Below are 18,976 nucleotides of genomic sequence, written 5' to 3' on the forward strand. Positions count from 1 at the left end.
AACAAGCAAACAATGGCTAGAGATGCTAGGTATACCTGGCTGCTTTGGAAATTGCTATGTAGTATAGACTGGCCTTGAACTTGTGGAGATCCTCCTGCCTCAGCCTACTAAGTGCTAGTTTTTTAGGAGCACACCACGATGGCCTTTTAGGGTTCTAATTACAACCCTGTTTTGAGAACTTCTGTAATAATGTTCATAACACACAGGTGTTTAGCCAGTGCTTAATTTTAAAAATGGCCATAATTAGTTAATCCTCAAGAGCAAGGTGAGCAGGTACAATTTCACCTCCCGCTCCAGGGTCTCCATTATCTAGCCCTGGCTCACCTGGAAATCAGATCTGCCTACCTCTTTCTCTGTGGAATGGTGGGATAAAAGGTATGAGCCACCATGTCTGGCTATGGTTGTTTTTTTTACTTACAATTTAGTAAGTTCAATCTCTTGGCGATTACTCTTAAGTTATTAAACTATAAATAAAGATGCCAGCCCTGACTTTGCTCTGCAGATCTTTCCCCAACACTCACTCACCATTGCCTAAAACAAACAGAAACAACCAAACAAGAACAAAACAACAAAGGTGTGGTGTGCCTGTTTTTAATCCTAGCACTCAGGCTGGGGGTGTGGATCTCTCAGTTCTGGGTGAGCTAAAGCTACCTAGAGACCTGCCTCAGCAAACATCAACAAAAACCCCAACAGTTTTCCCTGTCTCCTGCGCGAATGCATTAGGGAGAAGGGGTGAAGATAAGGGAAGGCAAATATGACACTTTAGGACGGAACACCCGGGAACGAAAGTTCCTCCGGGTATGGAAGCGGACTACGGAAAGATAGAACCGCTGCTCCGCCTGACAGGACCGGGAGCCTGCGACACCGGTTTACACCTAGGCACTGAGCCCGCCCACCACTCTGGGGCGGGAGCCTTCGCGTCGATAGCCTATTACCGCTGCGGAGGCAGAGCCAGTCTCCTCTTTATTGGTAGGTGGTACGGTGACGTCATGCCAGGGCTACAGAGGGCGTTCTGATTGGCGCCGGGGCGGGTTGGCGCTTGGCGGCTGCGCCGAACTTTCGCAGTCCAGGTTTCCAGGCGGTCGTGTGGGGCTAAGGAGGACGTGGGGACAACTTCGCAGAACCCTGGGTTTGTTCTGAGGGCGGGGGGGGGGGAAAGGATCGGTGACCGGAAGTTATCTGACTGACCGGAAGCGAGGCTTGAGGGAAAGTGCGGATGCCCGGAGGGAGGAGCTTTCCACGGAAGGGGGCGGAGGGGACGCTCGGAGCCCCTGGCGTGCCGCGCGTCTCCGCTGTGAGGCTGAGTGGAGGTCGCTGAGCGACCGGTGGGCTTCGGAGAGCCCGAGTCCGGCTGAGTTCTGGCGGGACCCGGTGCCTCACGCCTCCGAGAGCCGAACGGGAGGGATTGCTGTCACCGGGGCACCTGAGGAGTAGCCAGGGTGCAGCCCGTAGGTCGGGCGTGGTGTGCTGCGCGAGGAGCTGGGTTTGTAGCTGACTACTACCGTGCTGGCTCTGCCGGGTAGAGTTACTCTCTGCGCCTCTGTACAGGAGCCGGCGCCTGCTGGGGCGAAGAAGGAGCCGGGATGGCCTGGGCTCTGAAGCTGCCGTTAGCTGACGAAGTGATCGAGTCGGGGCTGGTGCAAGACTTTGATGCTAGCCTGTCGGGCATTGGCCAGGAACTGGGTGCTGGTGCTTATAGTATGAGGTGAGTGAGATACGCACCCCCCCACACCCCCGAACTTACTTTTTCAATAACAAAGGCCGGATCTTGAAAGGTGGGAGGGCGGCTGTACAGTTTAGAAAATCACCCGCCGCGTGGTGGACAGACTTTTTCCCCTTTGCTTTGGAGTAGCGAGTGGTATGGGAGAACTGCAAAAAAAGACTCTAGGAAGAGTCAACTCTGTAGGGCCCTTGCATCCGGGTGGTGTGGGAGACTTGGGCACTGACTGTATATGTATGCGTGGATATGTCTGGATTCACGTGAAGAAAGGGCAGGTGAGGGATATCTAAGGAAGTCGAGCAGTTGGGAACTGAGACTCAAGGTTGACTACTTGCTTGTTGGGAAGAGATGGGAGATCGTGGGCAAGAAGTCCACAAACAGCTGTCTCTTACAACACACTTGTTTTAAGGTTCTCTTCCGGGGTTTCTGTCTTTGGAAACTTAAGCTGAGAATGTCTAAAAAGTGACAAAGACACGTATACTAGTGCAGAACTGAAATACCAGCACCCTAGCACTCAGCAAGTTGGGAATCAGGAGTTCAAGGCCATGCTTGGCTTCATAGTAAGGCCAGCATGGGCTACATGAGATTCCGCCTTTTAAAAAAATGGCGACGGTGACTTTTCGATATTCCTAGACACCTATGCATCAGGCAAAAATATCATTTTGTTAGGGAAGATGGGTGGAGAACACTGCCCCACACTTCTGGGGCAGCTGGAGGAGTTTTCTTCCCCTCAGGAATCGTAGCTTAGGTAAAGCTGGAATTTTTTTTATTTTATCTTTTTAGAGACAGGGTTTCACTATGTAGTCCTGGTTGTTCTAGAACTCTGTAGACCAGGTTGACATCGAACTCAGAGATCGGCCTGCCTCTGCCTCTCAAGCACTGAGATTCAAGGTGTGCACCACCACAGCCCATCCTAAAGCTGGATTTTTGACTGTGCCACAGAAAAAGAATTGAGGATAAGTTACTATGAAACAGAGTTGAAGTTTATTAAAAGGTCTTCAACATCCACAGGGACTAAGGCAAAATGAGATGTGCTCAGGAAAGAAGACACACCTGAGAGTGGGCTTCAGGCTTCTCAAAGGGATCATAACTATCTTCTTTACAGTAACTATATTTAGTGTTTTGGTGGTGCCTGAAGTTGTACTTAACAGAATTTTTAAGAAATCTTTCAACAGGATGTGGATCATGCATGGAATTACTCTGAGGTCCCAAAGGTTTCAGAGATTAAGATTTTTTTTTTTAACTGTAAACAAAAATTTAGCCTTGTTTTGGGGGATTTGCAGAAAATACCAGAGAAAGTAGGAAGGCTATATTTGAAGGTAAAGTAGGCTTGGGTTTTAAACATGGATCATTACTGTTTTAACATTCTTCTCTATGTAGAAGAATCATATTTCTTTGTTGCTAGACTTTCCATGTTAATAGTCTTCACACAAAATATAGTTACTTGTGTTGGAATTTTGCCCTTCCCATTTGTGTGTGTGTGTGTGTGTGTGTGTGTGTAGTGACAACTTTCAGACTTGGTGGCCAGAGCCTTGAATCATCAACTAGTTGATTCTTTAGCCACACTCCTTTTTCCTTCCTATTTCCCCGTTGGAGACTTGTAAGGCTAAGACTCTGTTTTCTAGAACTGCTTTGGTGTTGGAGAGTGCAGACCCTACCTGTGCAGGAACCAAAACTCAACCTGTCCAACCTAAGTTGAGACAGTTTTGGAAATCTGGAATAGAGGGTATCATTCTTTGGGACATCAGACCACATAGCAATATAGCATACATGCCTGTGCACACACAAAATCTTTCAGGTTTATCTTTTATACAGTCTTTTTTTTTTTTTTTTTTTTTTAATAAGTTAGTCAGATATTTTGTGATGTGCTTAAGCTTGATTTTGTCCTGACTTTTCTATTTCTAGTTTGAAAAATCCTTAGGACCAAATTACAACTAAAATCTTTTTGCCAGTGATGGTGGCACATGTCTTTAATCCTAGCACTCAGGAGGGCAAAGGCAGGTGTGTCTCTGTGAGTTTGAGGACAGCCAGGGCTACACACAAGACCCTGTCTCAAAAAAAAAAAAAAAAAAAAAAAAAACCTAACTAAAGAAAAACCCCTTTTTAGGTCTGGGGAGATTCCCAGTGGATCCTGCCGTACAAGCATGTACTGTACAAAGGCATCTGAGTTTGAATCCCCAGCAATACCATGGAAAAGCCAGGAATAGCTGCCCGTGCACTCCTTACTGCACAGTAGCTGCTCCGTGCACTCTACTCTACAGTAGCTGCCCCATGTACTCTTTACCTCAGGATCCCTGTGGCTCACGGCCTAGCATGCCTATCTGGAGAAATCATTCAGTGAGAAGACCCTGTCTCAAGGGTAAGACAGTGATAGAGCAGGATATCCCCATCTCTGTCTTCATGCACACATGCATATATGAGATGGTGAGATGGGCTTTCTCATCTAAACACATTTTCTCTTTAATCTTCTTTACCAAAGGTACACCATCTGTAACTTCCTATATCTCTTTTAAAAAATTATTTATGTGCATGGGCAAAGAAGAAAACTTAAATGCAGGATAAAGAAGACCAAACAATCACAAACTTGTGGGCTCTTTTGATCTAGAAAGAGGTTTTATAATTATATATCTTTTTTTTCTTTCGGTTTTTTGAGACAGGGTTTCTCTGTATAGACCAGGCTGGCCTCGAACTCAGGAAGTGCTGGGATTAAAGGCGTGCGCCACCACCACCTGGCTTAGAAAGAAGTTTTAAGGCACAACATGAAGAGCTCCAAACTCTGGAGACCCTTCCTCAAGTCTTAGGACATTACGGCCACCCAAAAATGACAAGAAACCATACCTGGATGCAATCAGCAGAGGTTTATTAGGGGAGGAGCCGGCGGTCAAAATGACAAGCTCTTTAGCTCCAAGAGCAGGGTTTTGGCCCCGTGTGGTGGGTTAAAGGGTCTTTTATAGCATGGGGTGGGGGGAGGAAGGCATTTTCGTGCGCTTACACATGAATGGTTGCATTTTCGCACGCTTACACATGATTGGTTGTTTTACAAATTTTGAACATAGCACTGGGAAGACCAAGGGAGGGGTAACCAAGAACAGTGGAACATTTCAGAGAATCTAGCCCAAATGATCTAGAGTCACGTGAGATCACTCTGCACACTCATTCTTAAAAATGTGGTTTTTACCATGCTATTGTGTCCTATCCTGCCATTTACCAACTATTTCAGATGAACTATCTTCCAGCTATAGCCCTACCTAGGTGGCAGCATCTTTATCTGTAGTCAGGAATGCCTTCCTGCCTTGGGCGAGGCTTGGGGAATGTAATCCAGCAAGTGTCCTTCACCTGGAATGTGAAGGCCTGAAATCTTATTTTCAGTTCCGAGTTCTGTAAGGCGAAAAATCTACACATATTTCATAAAATGGCCTTTATAATTTTTCACTCTACAAACACTATAACAAACTAAATTTGGGGTCTCTTAGTTACTAGAAAACAAATGCAAAGTCCTGTTGGCTATCAAAACTGTCATTCCCTGGAATATTTAACTTTCAAACCCTATGAATATAGTTATGTTATTCCTCCCCCTACTGAGGCGCCTAATGGTGATGCCACTGGTGATGTCATCAGTTAGCAGTGTTTGAATGGCATCAGTAGTCTGTTAAGAGCCGATCCTGTAAGATATGCCCGTTAACTGAGAAAATGAGCTTATGCTAGGCATGTTTCAAGGTAAGCCTTGGCTGATTCATATGTCTTCCATTAAACTTTTAATACTATATAAGTTGTCTGGAAGTAAATTCATATCTGACTTGGTCTGTTGGGCGCCAAAAATGTTGCGGCCTGCTCCGCTCCACGCTTGGCAGCCACTGTGTCCCACCCAAGCTGCCACTCCGGTCTGCGGGTCAGGGTCTGGGGTGGGGGGGAGAGGGGGAGGGAGGGGGAGAGGGAGAGAGAGGGGGAGAGGGAGAGAGAGGGAGAAAGAGGAGGATAAAGGGGAAGAGACGCGAAGAATGGAGAATGGAGACAAGACAGGTTCTGATCAAGTCCCTTTTATTGAAGGGAAATCTGGGGTATTTATACGCTTTTGCCACGTGCCTTGTAGGCGCGTGGATATCATGTGCCTTACAGGTGTGGATATGACATAAGCCTTACAGGCCTCTATATCGTGGATAGCACATGCACCTTGCGATACCACGTGCGCCTTACAGGCATGTATGGCATGGATAGCACGTGGACAGCACGTGAACTACATGCCTTGCAGGCTTGGATGCCACGTGCGCCTTACAGGCATGTATGGCGTGGATATCACGTGGACAGCACGTGAACCGCATGCCTTGCAGGCTTGGATGCCAGGTGCGCCTTGCAGCTGGGTTCAGTAAACAGCAACACAAAATATGTGGGATATCAGAGTGTGCTTCAGCTGTTGTAGGCTGTTGAAAACCAAATCTCTTATCAGGGTATATGGTTCCAGATGGCTGCAAAGATGATCTAGCCGCTTTCTGCTAAAAGTCAGCTCCCAACATTGGTCAGGGTTTTTGTTGTTATCTGGGTATCTCAGGTATCCCAGGTTAGCTTCCAACTTGGGTAGCTCAGGATGACCTCAAATTTCTCATTTTGGTTTTTGGTTTTTGTTGTTGTTGGTGGTGTTTTTCAAGACAGAGTTTCTTTGTGTAGCCCTGGTTGTTCTGTAGACCAGGATGGCCTCAAGCTTAGAACTCCACTTGCCTCTGCAGACAGAGTGTTGGGACTATAGGCCTGTGTCACCACACCCAGGCTATGTGGTACTAGGGACCAAGCCCAGTGCTTTGTGAATGTTAGGCAAGCATTCTACCACCTGTATCCTAAGTTCCCGGTCAGTGTGTGTATGTGTGTGTGTGCTTGTGTTTTTGTCTGTCTGTGTTTGTGTGCTTGTGTTTGTGTGTGCTCATGTGTATTCATGTGAGGTGTAGGAGGGGTGCTCATGCACATGTATGTGGAGGCCAGAGGTTGATGTCAGATGGTTTCATCACGGAAATTAGAAGGTGTCAGATGCCCTAGGACTGGAGTTCCAGATGATTGGGAGCCACCATGTGGGAACAGGGAATTAAACTTAGGACAACTAGTGCTCTTATGCGTGGAACCTTCTCTCCACCCAGGTGATTGTCTCTCACTGTGCATGAGCTTCTTAGGTTGGTGAAGTCCCACTTGTCAGTTGTTCTTACTTCTTAGATGTAGTCCTTGTCTACACCTTCATAATGTAGGACGCGGTTTTATTCTGGCAGTTTCAGGGTTAGGGTTCGGTCCAGTTGGAGTTAGTTTTTGTGCAGTGTGATGGATACCTGTCTAACTTCACTCTGCCTGTGAACAACGTGTTCTCCCACCTCCATGACGATGCTTTCTTTTCTCCATATATGTCTTTGGCCTTATTGGCAACATTAAGTAGCTGATGTTATGTCTGCTTATGTTTGGATCTTCAGTTCTGTTCTGTGGCACACGTGTCTGCTTTGTGTCAGTGCCATATTGGTTTTATTCCTGTGTCCCTGAAGTGAATCTTAAGATCTGGAACGGTTATCCTCCCAGCACTGTTCTGTTTGTTCAGGATTGTTTTGGCTGTCTGAGATCTTCTGAGGTCGCATATGAATTTTAGGATTTTAGGTCTTTTGCCATTTGTGTAAAGAATGAAGCAGGGATTTTGATTGGGATTGCATTGAATGTGTACACTGTCATTTTTACAATGTTGATTCCCAGTCATAAGCATGGAATGTCCCTCCATTTTCTAGTGTCTTTATCCCTCCAGAGATTTATAGTTTTCGCTGTCGAGATCCTGCATCTGTTGGTTAGGTTTATTTCTAGATACTTCATTTTCTTTGAATCTGTTGTGAGTAGGAATGTGTCCATGATCTCCTCCTCTGTATACTTAAACTGTTGGTGTATAGAAAAGCCATTGACTTGTGCAGGTTGATTCTTTGGACTGTTTTCTTTGTTTCTGGTTTTGTTTTTTTATTTCTGCTTGATTATTTCTTGCCATCAACTGGGTTTGTATTTGTTCTTGTTTTTCTAGCTTTTTGAATTGCATTATTAAGCCATTTATTTGTTCTCTTTCTAATTTTTTTTCTTATGGGTGTGGAGTGGGAATTGAGATGGTTTCTCTGTTGTAGCCCTGGCTGGTCTGGAACTCCCTTTGTATACCACGCTGCTGTCTCGAACTCAAGAGATCCACCTGGTGCTAGGATTAAAGACATGCACTATCGCCACCTAGCTGTAAATTATTTCTTAAACCACTATGTTTTAGGAATATTTTGTTCTTTATTAAGATAGCAGGTAAGCCTCTACAGAGTTCTTTATTCCCACAAAACGTAATAGTGGTGATGAATGAATACACAGTGGAAGATACTAAGGTATATGAGCATGTGCGCACGCGCACACACACACAGACACACACACACAGAGAGAGAGAGAGAGAGAGAGAGAGAGAGAGAGAGAGAGAGAGAACACAGTATATTTTAACAAGTCTTATTTAAGGAATTAAAACACATAACCATCTCATAATATAGTATAACAATTCAGTTTATGTTACTTACTAAATATTGATGTGTTTGCTTTTATAAGACAAGGTTTCCCTATGTAATTCAGGCCACCCTCAATCTGTGACATACCCCAAGTCTCTCCTGAATACTCAGGTTAATGCACAAGCCTCAATGTCTGGCCTATATTATCTTTTGTTTCATTTTGGTGTTAAGTTTTTTTGAGACAAGGTCTTAGGTAGCCTAAGCTAGCTTCCAAAGGCTGGCTTTGAGCTGGTCCTTCTGTGTCTACAGAGAGTGGGACTGTAGTGTAAGTAACGCCCAGTTTATCTTTTAAAAAAACAAGTTAATGCTATAACCATATTGCCAATAAAATATATTTTCCCTCTCTAAACAGTTTTAAAGAGTTTGAACATTATGGCAGGTATCTTTCTCTCTTACTCATTTGTTTTGCCTATTAATAGTTTTTCTTCTATAAAAACGATCTTGACAGAAAATGTAGAAGAAAAATAGGAATGGAGAGGTCCTATCTGCTTCATATTAATTAGTAATTATATCAAAGGTGAGTCTGTGCCATAGGTCTCAGAACATTGTGGGGTTCAGCTTCAGCTCATTCTGAGATGTGTGTGTTCATGCATGTGATAGTATGTGTGGTGTGTACGTGCATGCATATATGATATGTGTATGGTATGTGCGGTATTGGGTGTGTATGTGCATGCTTGTTAGTATATGTGGTATCTGGTGTATATGTGTATGCATGTGTAAATGTGGTTTCTGTATGTGGTATGTGTGGTATCTGGTGTGTATGTGCATTCATGTGTGAGTGTGGTGTGTGTGTATGTGCATGCGTGTGTGAGTGTAGTGGCTATTCCTGGTTGTCAACTTGACTATATCTGGAATGAACTACAATCCAGAATTGGAAGGCTCACTTGTGATCCAGATCTTGAGGCTGGGAGATACAAGTTTCTGACCTGGATCTTGGCCTGGAGATCTTGAGGCATAGTGGCTAGGAATCCCAGATCAAGGCAAGGAGATCTCTGAGTTCAAGGTCATCTGGGACAAAGCAAGTCCCAGATCCAGATGTGGTACACACTTTTAATCTGGGCCACACCTTCTGCTGGAGACCTACATAAGGATACTGGAAGAAGGAAGATTCTCTCTGCCTGCTTGTCTTATGAGGAGTAACTACAGACTGTAAGTCATCAACAAATTCCCTTACTATATAGAGACTACCCATAAGTTCTGTGACTCTAGAGAACCCTGAGTAATACAGTGGGTATGTATGTAGTGTGTATGTATGTAAATATATATTTTGTATTCTTTTTCAGTACTGTTACTTTAAGAAAAGTTTCCTTTTTTATACTTGTAGTATAAAAAAGGCTCTGTCTGGTTTTAAGCGCCTCTGATTTCTCTGTCTCAGATAATGTGGACCTGTGGGATTTCTTTCTGAGAAATGGGCAGCTAAGTGAATCGGGTTGACGTTCATGCATGGCAACTTATTGTCCTGTGTTCTGACTTCCTTGAGGGCTGCCTGTTGTAAGCCTTGTTCCAGATGTCTTCACATCTGGTTCTCAAACCTAGGCTCTTTCTAGAAGAGAACATCTTAACAGCTGGTAGGCCTGAGGGAAAAGGTTAAAGCATAGTTAAGAATTAGAGCTGTGCGGTGGCGCACGCCTTTAATCCCAGCACTTGGGAGGCAGAGGCAGGCGGATTTCTGAGTTCAAGGCCAGCCTGGTCTACAGAGTGAGTTCCAGGACAGCCAGGGCTACACAGAGAAACCCTGTCTTGAAAAACCAAAAAAAAAAAAAAAAAAAAAAAAAAGAATTAGAGACCAGGGGGAAAGGGGATAGGATAGGGGGGTTTCTGAAGGGGAGACCTGGAAAGGGGAAAACAATTGAAATGTAAAGAAAATATCCAATAAAAAATATATACATACATATATATGTATGTATGTGTGTGTGTATATATATATATTTGTATATATAATATACAAGAAAAGAAAACACAAGAAGCAAAAAAAAAAAAAAAAAAGAATAGAGACCAACCATTGCCTTAGATCAAGAGGGGAATGTGCTCATCTGCAGAGCGTTCAGAAGCTTTCATATTGTGGTATATATACATATATATGGTGTATATATATATGTATATATGTATATATGTATATATATGTATACTGTATATATATGTATATACATATATACATATACATACACATACACACACACACACACATATGTGTGTGTGTGTGTGTGTGTGTGTGTGTGTGTGTGTATGGTGGTATATATACTGTCACCCCTGTGCTTCCACATGTGTGTCCACAGAGTGTGCAGCAGCCTCCTTGGTGTGCTGGTGTATATACCGTCACCCCTGTGTTTCTCTCATACCCTGGACTTCACAGCCCTGTTTTTTATGACAGAGTTTCTTGTATCCCAGCATGGCCATGAGCTTACTGTGTAGGTGAGGCTCATCTGTTTGTCCATTTGTGTGGAGTGTCTGTGTTTGGTGGCAAGTGCTTTTATCTATATATATCGCTAGGTCTGATCCTCCTGCCTTTACCTCCCAAGTGTAGGATTAAAGGGCCCATCTGCCATGCCTGGTTTATGCTGGGATACAGATCATGAGCTGGATCTTGTGCCTGCTAGGCAAGCACTGTACCAACTAATCTACGTCTCCAGCACTGTTTGTCCTTTATATTTGGTCAGAGACATGCCAAATTGGCCGGGCATGGTGGTGAATGAACACCTTTAATCCCAGCATAGGCAGGTGGTTCAAAGTCAGCCTGGTCTACAAAGTGAGTTTAGGACATCTGGGGCTGTGTAGAGAGACTCTGTCTTAAAAACAAACCAAAGAAATCCTAACACCCCCCCCAAAAAACAATTCCTCCTAAAGAATCCTCAGATCCCTCAATGAATGAAGCAATTTGATACAATGGAATGCTTCCTGACACATTGGAGAAACCACTGAGTCTTCAGAATGGGTTTCCTAACTTGTAGTCAGCTTCCCCTTGAGAAAGAGTAGGCTTTCTCTGTGCATCAGCTCACATTAATTATACATAACAATAGGTTTCCAATGACGTGCTCCTCCTGATAACTTTTATCCTGCGACACTCTGCTCCCACTGATCCTTTCTCTTTCCAACTCATCCTTCTACTTTTCTGTCATGTCTGTGAGTGTGTGACAAGGACTGGGTGTCCTCATTAGGGTTACTGTTGCTGTTAGGGTGATGGAACACCATGACCAAAGCAACTTGGGGAAGAAAGGGTTTATTTAGCCTACACTAATCAGGGCAGGAACCTGGGGGCAGGAGCTAATGCAGAGGCCATGGAGGGGTGCTGCTTACTGGCTTGCTCCTCATGGCTTGTTGAGTGTTCTTTTTTATAGAATTCAGGACCACCAGCCCAGGGATGGCACCAACGACAATGGGCCAGACCCTCCCCCACTAATTAAGAAAATGTATGACTCTAGCTTGTGTCAAATTGACTGGCTTTATACTTTTAAATTGGTTCTTTTTGAATGTATTTTCGTTAAGAATAAACAGGGCCCTAGCATATATTTACTGAGGGTCTTTAAGTCTCCAGCTCTGGGATTGTGGAACTGAATGGTTTTTTGCTCCAACAGTAAAGAAATGCAGAATAGCAAATGATAGTGATAATAATAATAATTACTACTACTATTATTGTTGTTATTATTATTATACTAAATTGTGAAATATCTGAGGGACTGGTAGGATGGCCCAGTAGGTAAAGGCACTTGCTGTTAAATCTGATGACCCAAGTTCCATTCCTGGAAACCTCCTGATGTATGGAGAGACCAGAATCCAGAAAGCTGTCCTCCAACCCTTATATGTTCAGTGTGTGTAAATGTAACTTAAGGAAAGAAACCTCCTATGAATGTAGACATATCTGGTGTATATACTGCTTAGAATCATTTTAGAATCTCTACCTTAAATGACAGATCTGTGCTTAGTCATGGAGGGCTAAGTGGAATGCCGCTCACATGTTGAGCCTGAGATCTGGATCTTAGCCTCCCTAGACACTGAGATTTGAGGAGGAGAGTACTAGCCTACATTAGGAGAGTTGAACTGTTGCTATGTCAAAATCCAGTTTACCTTGATTCCTGGTAATCGTCACTAATCTTTCAAAGAAGCCAGCAGAGATGATGTTTGAGGATGATGTCACAGTGAAGTCTCCCAACACCCAACACTGTTTCTGAATTTGTCTTGTTTTCTACAGCGTTTGTTGAAGCTGGTCTTAACTTTCTTTTATAGAAATAGTGTCTGGTTTGAAATTGTCTCCAGGAACAAGAGTATTTATCCCTGACTGGCATGCCATAGGAAGGGTAGATTGTCTTGTTTCTCAGATAGCCCAAAGTGGCTTTGAACTCAAGATCCTTCAGCCTCCTTGGTGCTGGAATGACAGGTGTGTGCCATCACACTGGGCCTTTTCCACTCTGTATGAGTGTGTGTCTGCAAGCATGCATGTACCATGTGTGTGCGTGGTACCTGTGGAGGCCAGAAGAGGGTGTTAGATCCCCTGAACTGGAGTTACAGATGGTTGTCAGCCACACTGTGAGGTACTAAGCAGTGAGCACTTTTTTTTTTCCTGAGACAGGGTTTCTCTGTGTAGCCCTGGCTGTCCTGGAACTCACTCTGTAGACCAGGCTGGCTTGCCTCTGCCTCCCAAGTGCTGGGATTAAAGGCATGCACCACCACTGCCTGGCAGTGAATACTTTTAACTTCTGAGTTTTCTCTCCAACCTCACTTTCTACTCTTAACTGTACCCATTTGGACAGAATACACACAATTATGGGCCTGAGGACAAGGAGAGCACCTTCCATGTCTCCCGGTGTAGTGACAGAGGGCTCTGGTCCCAGCACTTGGAGATGGGGACAACAGGATCTCTAGTTTAGGGCCAACTTCAGCTGTGAAAGAGATCCTGTCTTTACACACATAGCAGACTTAGTGTCCTGAGAGTGGCACGTGTCGTGTACCATCAAAGCCCACATATGTAAATCTGTTGTTTTTTTTCCCCATGGTTCTGTATATCAAGTCAGACCCTCACTGGTGCTATGCTCTGGGAAGCTAATCTCTCCGACTGTTTCTTTTCCACCTAAGCCAGGCATGGCTATGTCCCCCGACTCCAGCTCTGTGTGAGGGTTGGAGACAGGATTGCTGGGGCCTGCTAGCCACCAGCCTAGCTCTGGTACAATGTGAAGTCCTATCTCAAGGGAATATGGTCGAGAGTGATAAAGCTGGATCTCTGACCTTCTTCTTGGGCTTTTTTTGCAGGGGAAGTACTCTCCTCTCAGTGTGTGTGTGTGTGTGCGCGCATCGGCGTACACACACAGTATGAAGGGAAAAACTCCACAGAGAAAAGGTGCGTGCATTTTGAGCTGGGCATAGTGGCGCACATTGGCCGTCCCAGCTGTCTGGATTGAAGGTAGGAGATGCAGACTGGAAGAGCTCTAGATGAAGGCCAGCACTGGTTCCTAGTAAACAGGCTTAAAAACTAACGCAAGGGGAGTGGCGTGGGTTCAGAGCACCTGCTACTCCTCCAGAGGACCCAGGTTAGGTTCTTATCTCTCACACTGGGCTTCTGACTTTCTGGTGTCTGAGAGCCCCAGGCACACACCTGTTGCACACACTTACGGGATAAATAAGTATCTCTTTAAATGCAAGTGAACAAAAATTCCTCAGTACTGTTCCCTTTATCCAAAGGTTCTTTTGTTTTGTTGCTTTGGGGTGGAGTTTGTTTTTGTTTTGTTTTTGGGTTCAGGTTCTCACTGCATAGCCCTGGCTGGCTTAGAGCTCACAGAGATCCGCCGCCTGCCTCTGCAGAGCTCTGCCTCTCTGTGCTGGCATTCAGCTTGTGTGTGCCACCACACCTGGCTATGATTTTTTCTCACAGAAAGCTTCAGATGCATAACAAAGTAAACATGTAAGGTACTGAGCTCCATGTGTTCAGCACCTTGTCTTAAGGGTCCTTAACATCAAGCTCATCATTTATACCTCTACTAATTTCCTTTTGTACTCTCATTTTTTAAAGAAAGATAAACATTTTATGTGTATGGATGTTTGCCTGCATGCATGTATGTGTATCACGAGTTGTACCTTGTACCTGTAGAGGTCAATAGAGGGCATTAGGTTTCCTGGAACTGGGGTTACAGAGAGTTGTAAATCACCAAGTAGGTGCTGTCAATCAAACCCTGATCCTCTTTAAGAGCAACAGGTGCTCTTAACTGCTAGATCATCTCCAGCCTTTTTCATTGCTTCTTTTTCCTTCCTTCCCCCCTTTGTCTATTTTATACATGTATCCAATATAGTTTGGTCACGGTCATCTCCATTTCCCCCTCTACAATCTTCCCCTAACATAGTTCCCTTGGTATCTCATCCCTCCCCAACCCCAATGTTTAGTTAGTCCTCTGTCCCTGCATATGCACATGGGTGTGGGATCATGCACTGAAGCATGGGCAACTTATCTGTGGCCACGCCCCCAAATAAAAAGGTCCTGCCCTCTTTGAGAGCTGTCACTACTGTTCTCACCTCAGTTAGCCATGGACCTTGTGAACTGCTCCTGCACCATGCCGGAGCATTGACTGGCTTGATCGCACGTTGTTCTTACACTAACCACAGCTGCTGAGTTCCTGCGTGCAGCAGCCATGTCATGTCCAGAAGACAGCATTTCAGAGCACTTCTTCGCATCTCCTACATGCTTTCTGTCCTCTTTCTTCGGGAAGGGGATTCGTATACTTTCCCCATTTAGTAAGTACAGTCACTTACTCTCAGCACTTGGACCAGTTCTGAGTTTCTTTATTGACTGTTGCGTGTTGTACAAAGCTTTTCTGATGAAGGTTGACAGCACCCCAAATCTGTGAATATAACTATAGTGTTTAGCAAGTAGTCTGACTGCACGGCCGCTTAGCAGAACAGCAGTAGAAGGTTCTGCAAGGACATGTGGTCTCCTCACTCAGGCTTCTGCCCACCAGATTGACCGTATAGGTGTGCGTCCCCTCCTGAGGAGCAGACTTCAGCATAAAGAAACCAGTACGTTGTTCTGGGATTGACATCTGCTCGACTTTGGTTAGGACTATTTGCTGGGTAGTGTCACATGGCAAAAACATGTATGAGCTTGATGAAAAAGTACATTTTTGTTCTTGTATTTTTTACAAATGGGAATCTTGATATGTTTTCCTACACTGGCCCTGAACTTACGGGCTCAAGCAGTCTTCTTGCCTCTGCCTCCTTCAGACAGGTTAGGGGCTTCATACGACTATGTCTAGTGAGAAAAATGCACTCAAAGTGTAAAGTTAGAACTGTCCCTTGTAACAACCAGGCCATCAGGAACTGTTCTCCACTGTTCTTTTTTTTTTTTTTTTTTTTTTTGAAACAGGGTTTCTCTGTGTAGCCCTGGCTGTCCTGGAACTCACTCTGTAGACCAGGCTGGACTCGAACTCAGATATCCACCTGCCTCTGCCTCCCAAGTGCTTGGATTAAAGGCGTGCGCCACCACTGCCCGGCCACTGTTCCTTTCTGAGTGTGGAGCCCCCTTCATCTTGTATCTGACTCACTTTTCAAAAATTCTCCTGTCTGAGTTTCCAGTAAGGACCAAACACAGCTTTTGGGTAGACGCCCCATTGCTGATCCACTGCCCTGTTTCCTAGATCAACATTTTGGGGTTCTGTGTATTATTTTCATTCTCTCTCTGTGAGTCCTGTAACAAACAGTCTTTGACACATAAGTGGTTTTAACAGAGACTATTTGTCATTAATTACTTTCTTTGTGAGGAGGGATGTCCCAGATAATCTGCACTGATGACTTAGATGAAGCTTTACTAGGTGAATAGTTCTTACGGCTTTTCAAAGACTTTTATAGTTAATTTTTCATTAGTGAATCTGCTTTTGCACCATTATCAGACATTAATAGAAGTCATTTGTTTTATTTTAGTGATGTCCTTGCATTGCCCATTTTTAAGCAAGAAGAGTCAAGTTTGCCTCCTGATAGTGAAAATGAGATCCTGCCTTTTCAGTACGTGCTCTGTGCTGCTACCTCTCCAGCCGTGAAGCTCCACGATGAGACCCTGACGTACCTCAATCAAGGTCAGACACGCTCTCACTTGCTAGTGCCATTACAGGCTGCTGATCTGTGTGACGTGCATGCCTGTATGTCAGAGGTAGATGAGCAGTGTGACCCATCAGCTAGACCCTCAGGAGACGTTCCATCTGTGTTCCCGACTCCTTGGTCTGCCACCCATTTCTAGCCTATGTTCCTTGGTTCTCCTGGTTGGTGTCTCCTGTCTGCTGCTCACCAGTCACAGGGGCCTGGACAAGCTGCTCGACTTCTGGGTCACTTTCCTTATCTGTAAAGTGAATTGACAATAACTTAGAAAGTTGTGTCTATTACATGTGATAGGATATGAAAGTGCTCAGCACAGTGCCCAGCTCTGGCTGGTGATAGTATTGTCACCTTATACATTTTGTACTGTATTCTTTCTTCCTGAGTCTAGATAAGTGAGTTGGGATAGGTGTAACTTGTAATTATTTCTCTTCTAGGACAGTCTTATGAAATCCGAATGCTAGACAACAGAAAACTGGGAGAGCTTCCAGAAATCAATGGCAAGCTGGTGAAGGTAAAGCAGGCATAGTGTTTTGTAGACTTTAGGAGGGGAGTGGTTTTGGTTTTGGTTTGGTTTGGTTTGGTTTTATTTTTATTTATTTTTTATTTTATTTTATTATTATTTTTTTTTTTTGGTTTTTCGAGACAGGGTTTCTCTGTGTAGCCCTGGCTGTCCTGGAACTCACTCTGTAGACCAGGCTGGCCTCGAACTCAGAAATCCTCCTGCCTCTGCCTCCCAAGTACTGGGACCACTGCCCCGGCTTTTTTGTTTGTTTGTTTGTTTTGTTTTTTGTTTTATTTTTTTTATTTTTGTTTTTTTTCTTGACAAAGTCTTAATTAAGCTGGCCTTGAACTCTGTATCCTGCCTCAGTTTAGTAGAGTGTAATGCTGGGATTTCAGAAATGCACCATCATGCATGGCTGTGATTTTTTTTTTTCTGTTTTATGTTTTTTTTTGGATCCTTAGAGGCAGAGATTAATGATATATTTTTCTGCCACCATTGCCTGGCAAAGAGACAAACTAATGATCTTTGGGTTCAGTGGAAACCTCGCTGTCCTCCTGGATGTAAATTAATGATGTGGCTGTGCTTGTGTGCACATGCCAAGGCCTGAGTGTGGCAGTCAGAGGACATCTTGAGGGAGTCACTTTTTCCTACCAAGTGGGTCGTGTGTGCACGCCATGCGCGCGAGTTGCTGGGGATCAAAGCCCATAGCCTGGTACATGTTGGGCAGGTGCTTTACCACTAGGGTTACATGTAACCCTAGCTGTTAAGTTTCTGGTTCTTTGGATACCTGCTCTTGTAACCAAAGCCAGAAACTATTGTTGATATCTGTCCTTCTGTTTTATTACATCCTGAGTGTAGAAGAGTCAGCAGCAGCTTTTCTGGGGTCCTCCTGGGGACACGTGTCTGCTCAGACCTGTGTGGTCTGGTCTGAAGATTTAGGTAGTGTTTCTAGCAGGACAAAAGAATATTGACTTTGCTAAATTGCATGTACCATCCAGGTCTACCTATCCAGTGAAAGAGACCTCACACTCTTTGTCTATGAAATGAAAAATAAACTAGAACAAAAACCAAAAACCTCAGCAGCTACTGCTGATGGATAGAGAGGATTTTGTTTCTGTTCTTTGTTGACAGTAAGGATTTGGAGAACTCAAAGAACACTGGGTACAGGGGTTTTAACAGCAGCTGTAAAGATGGTGGGGAGATGGGCAGCTACCTCACAAAGTGAGAGGAGCGTAAGGACAGTGGCTGGAAGTAGCCTGTGACCCCGGTGTTTATAGGTTGTGCATAGAATTGGCACGTGTGAACATGAAGGGTTACACTGGATTACACGGTGTGCATAGAGTGCCTCTCAAGGCTGGCAGGACGGCTCAACAGGGAAGTGCTGTCTCCAAGAGCACCTTGCGACCCACATGGTGTAAAGAGAAAATCTCTGTGGTGTGCGTGCATTCCTTCCAATAAAGAAGGACATGCAATAAGGCTTACAAAAACAAAAAGTAACCAGACAAATGCCAGGTGGTGGTGGTTCACGCCTTTAATCCTAGTACTGGGGAAGCAGAGGCAGGCAGATCTGTGAATTCTAGGACAGCCAGGACTACACAGAGAAACCTTGTCTCAAAAAAATTAAAGGAAAAAAAGGCACAGAAAATAGTAGATTGTGTCTAGAAAGCAACTATCATTGACTCTGCTAGTTTTAGTTGTCTGGAATGGTTGTCTAGCCATGCGCGGCCTGACACTGTCCTTTCTTTAGAGTATATTCCGTGTCGTGTTCCACGACAGGAGGCTGCAGTACACTGAACACCAGCAGCTGGAGGGCTGGAGGTGGAACCGGCCTGGAGACAGGATTCTTGACATAGGTGAGTCAAGAGAAGCCGGCACCCAGAAAGCACCTTGCCTGTGAGTCCACAGCTGGTTCCCTAATTGGTGTCCCATTTGATTCGTGAGCTTCAGAGGCTGAGTTAGCAGAGACATTGAAGTGGTTGTCTTGAGGCGTAAGAAAACCACCTGTAACAATGCTAAGATTGAAGTAGGATATGAACAGTAAGCTCCAAAGCAGTTCACAAAAAGATTTTGTTTGAACTGTGATAATATAAAATATGTGTTCGTGTATATAGTATAAAACCCATTTTTTTTCCATCTTAAATGACAGTTGAA

At 44.4% G+C, this 18,976-nt stretch overlaps 1 protein-coding gene across 1 annotated transcript; it reads left to right on the plus strand.

Annotated features, from left to right (window-relative positions):
- Positions 1-930: 930 nt before the first annotated feature.
- Positions 931-18,901, plus strand: LOC117701905 (alpha-globin transcription factor CP2-like). The gene is made up of 5 exons (XM_034493317.2): positions 931-1,129; positions 1,549-1,705; positions 16,153-16,304; positions 16,758-16,834; positions 18,573-18,901. Exons 2-5 carry the CDS (start codon positions 1,584-1,586, stop codon positions 18,720-18,722), a joined length of 501 nt encoding a protein of 166 aa, XP_034349208.1. The 5' UTR covers positions 931-1,129; positions 1,549-1,583; the 3' UTR covers positions 18,723-18,901.
- Positions 18,902-18,976: the final 75 nt, after the last annotated feature.

Source organism: Arvicanthis niloticus, unplaced genomic scaffold, assembly GCF_011762505.2.
Source record: "Arvicanthis niloticus isolate mArvNil1 unplaced genomic scaffold, mArvNil1.pat.X pat_scaffold_316_arrow_ctg1, whole genome shotgun sequence".
NCBI classification, from domain to species: Eukaryota; Metazoa; Chordata; class Mammalia; order Rodentia; family Muridae; genus Arvicanthis; species Arvicanthis niloticus.

What these genes read in the sequence shown, in the direction of transcription:
- LOC117701905 (XM_034493317.2), top strand. Translation starts at nt 1,584, where the DNA reads ATGGCCTGGGCTCTGAAGCTGCCGTTAGCTGACGAAGTGATCGAGTCG. An exon ending in CCTGACGTACCTCAATCAAG is followed by an intron (nt 16,305 to 16,757) that starts GTCAGACACGCT and finishes TTTCTCTTCTAG; the next exon opens with GACAGTCTTATGAAATCCGA. An exon ending in TCAATGGCAAGCTGGTGAAG is followed by an intron (nt 16,835 to 18,572) that starts GTAAAGCAGGCA and finishes TCCTTTCTTTAG; the next exon opens with AGTATATTCCGTGTCGTGTT.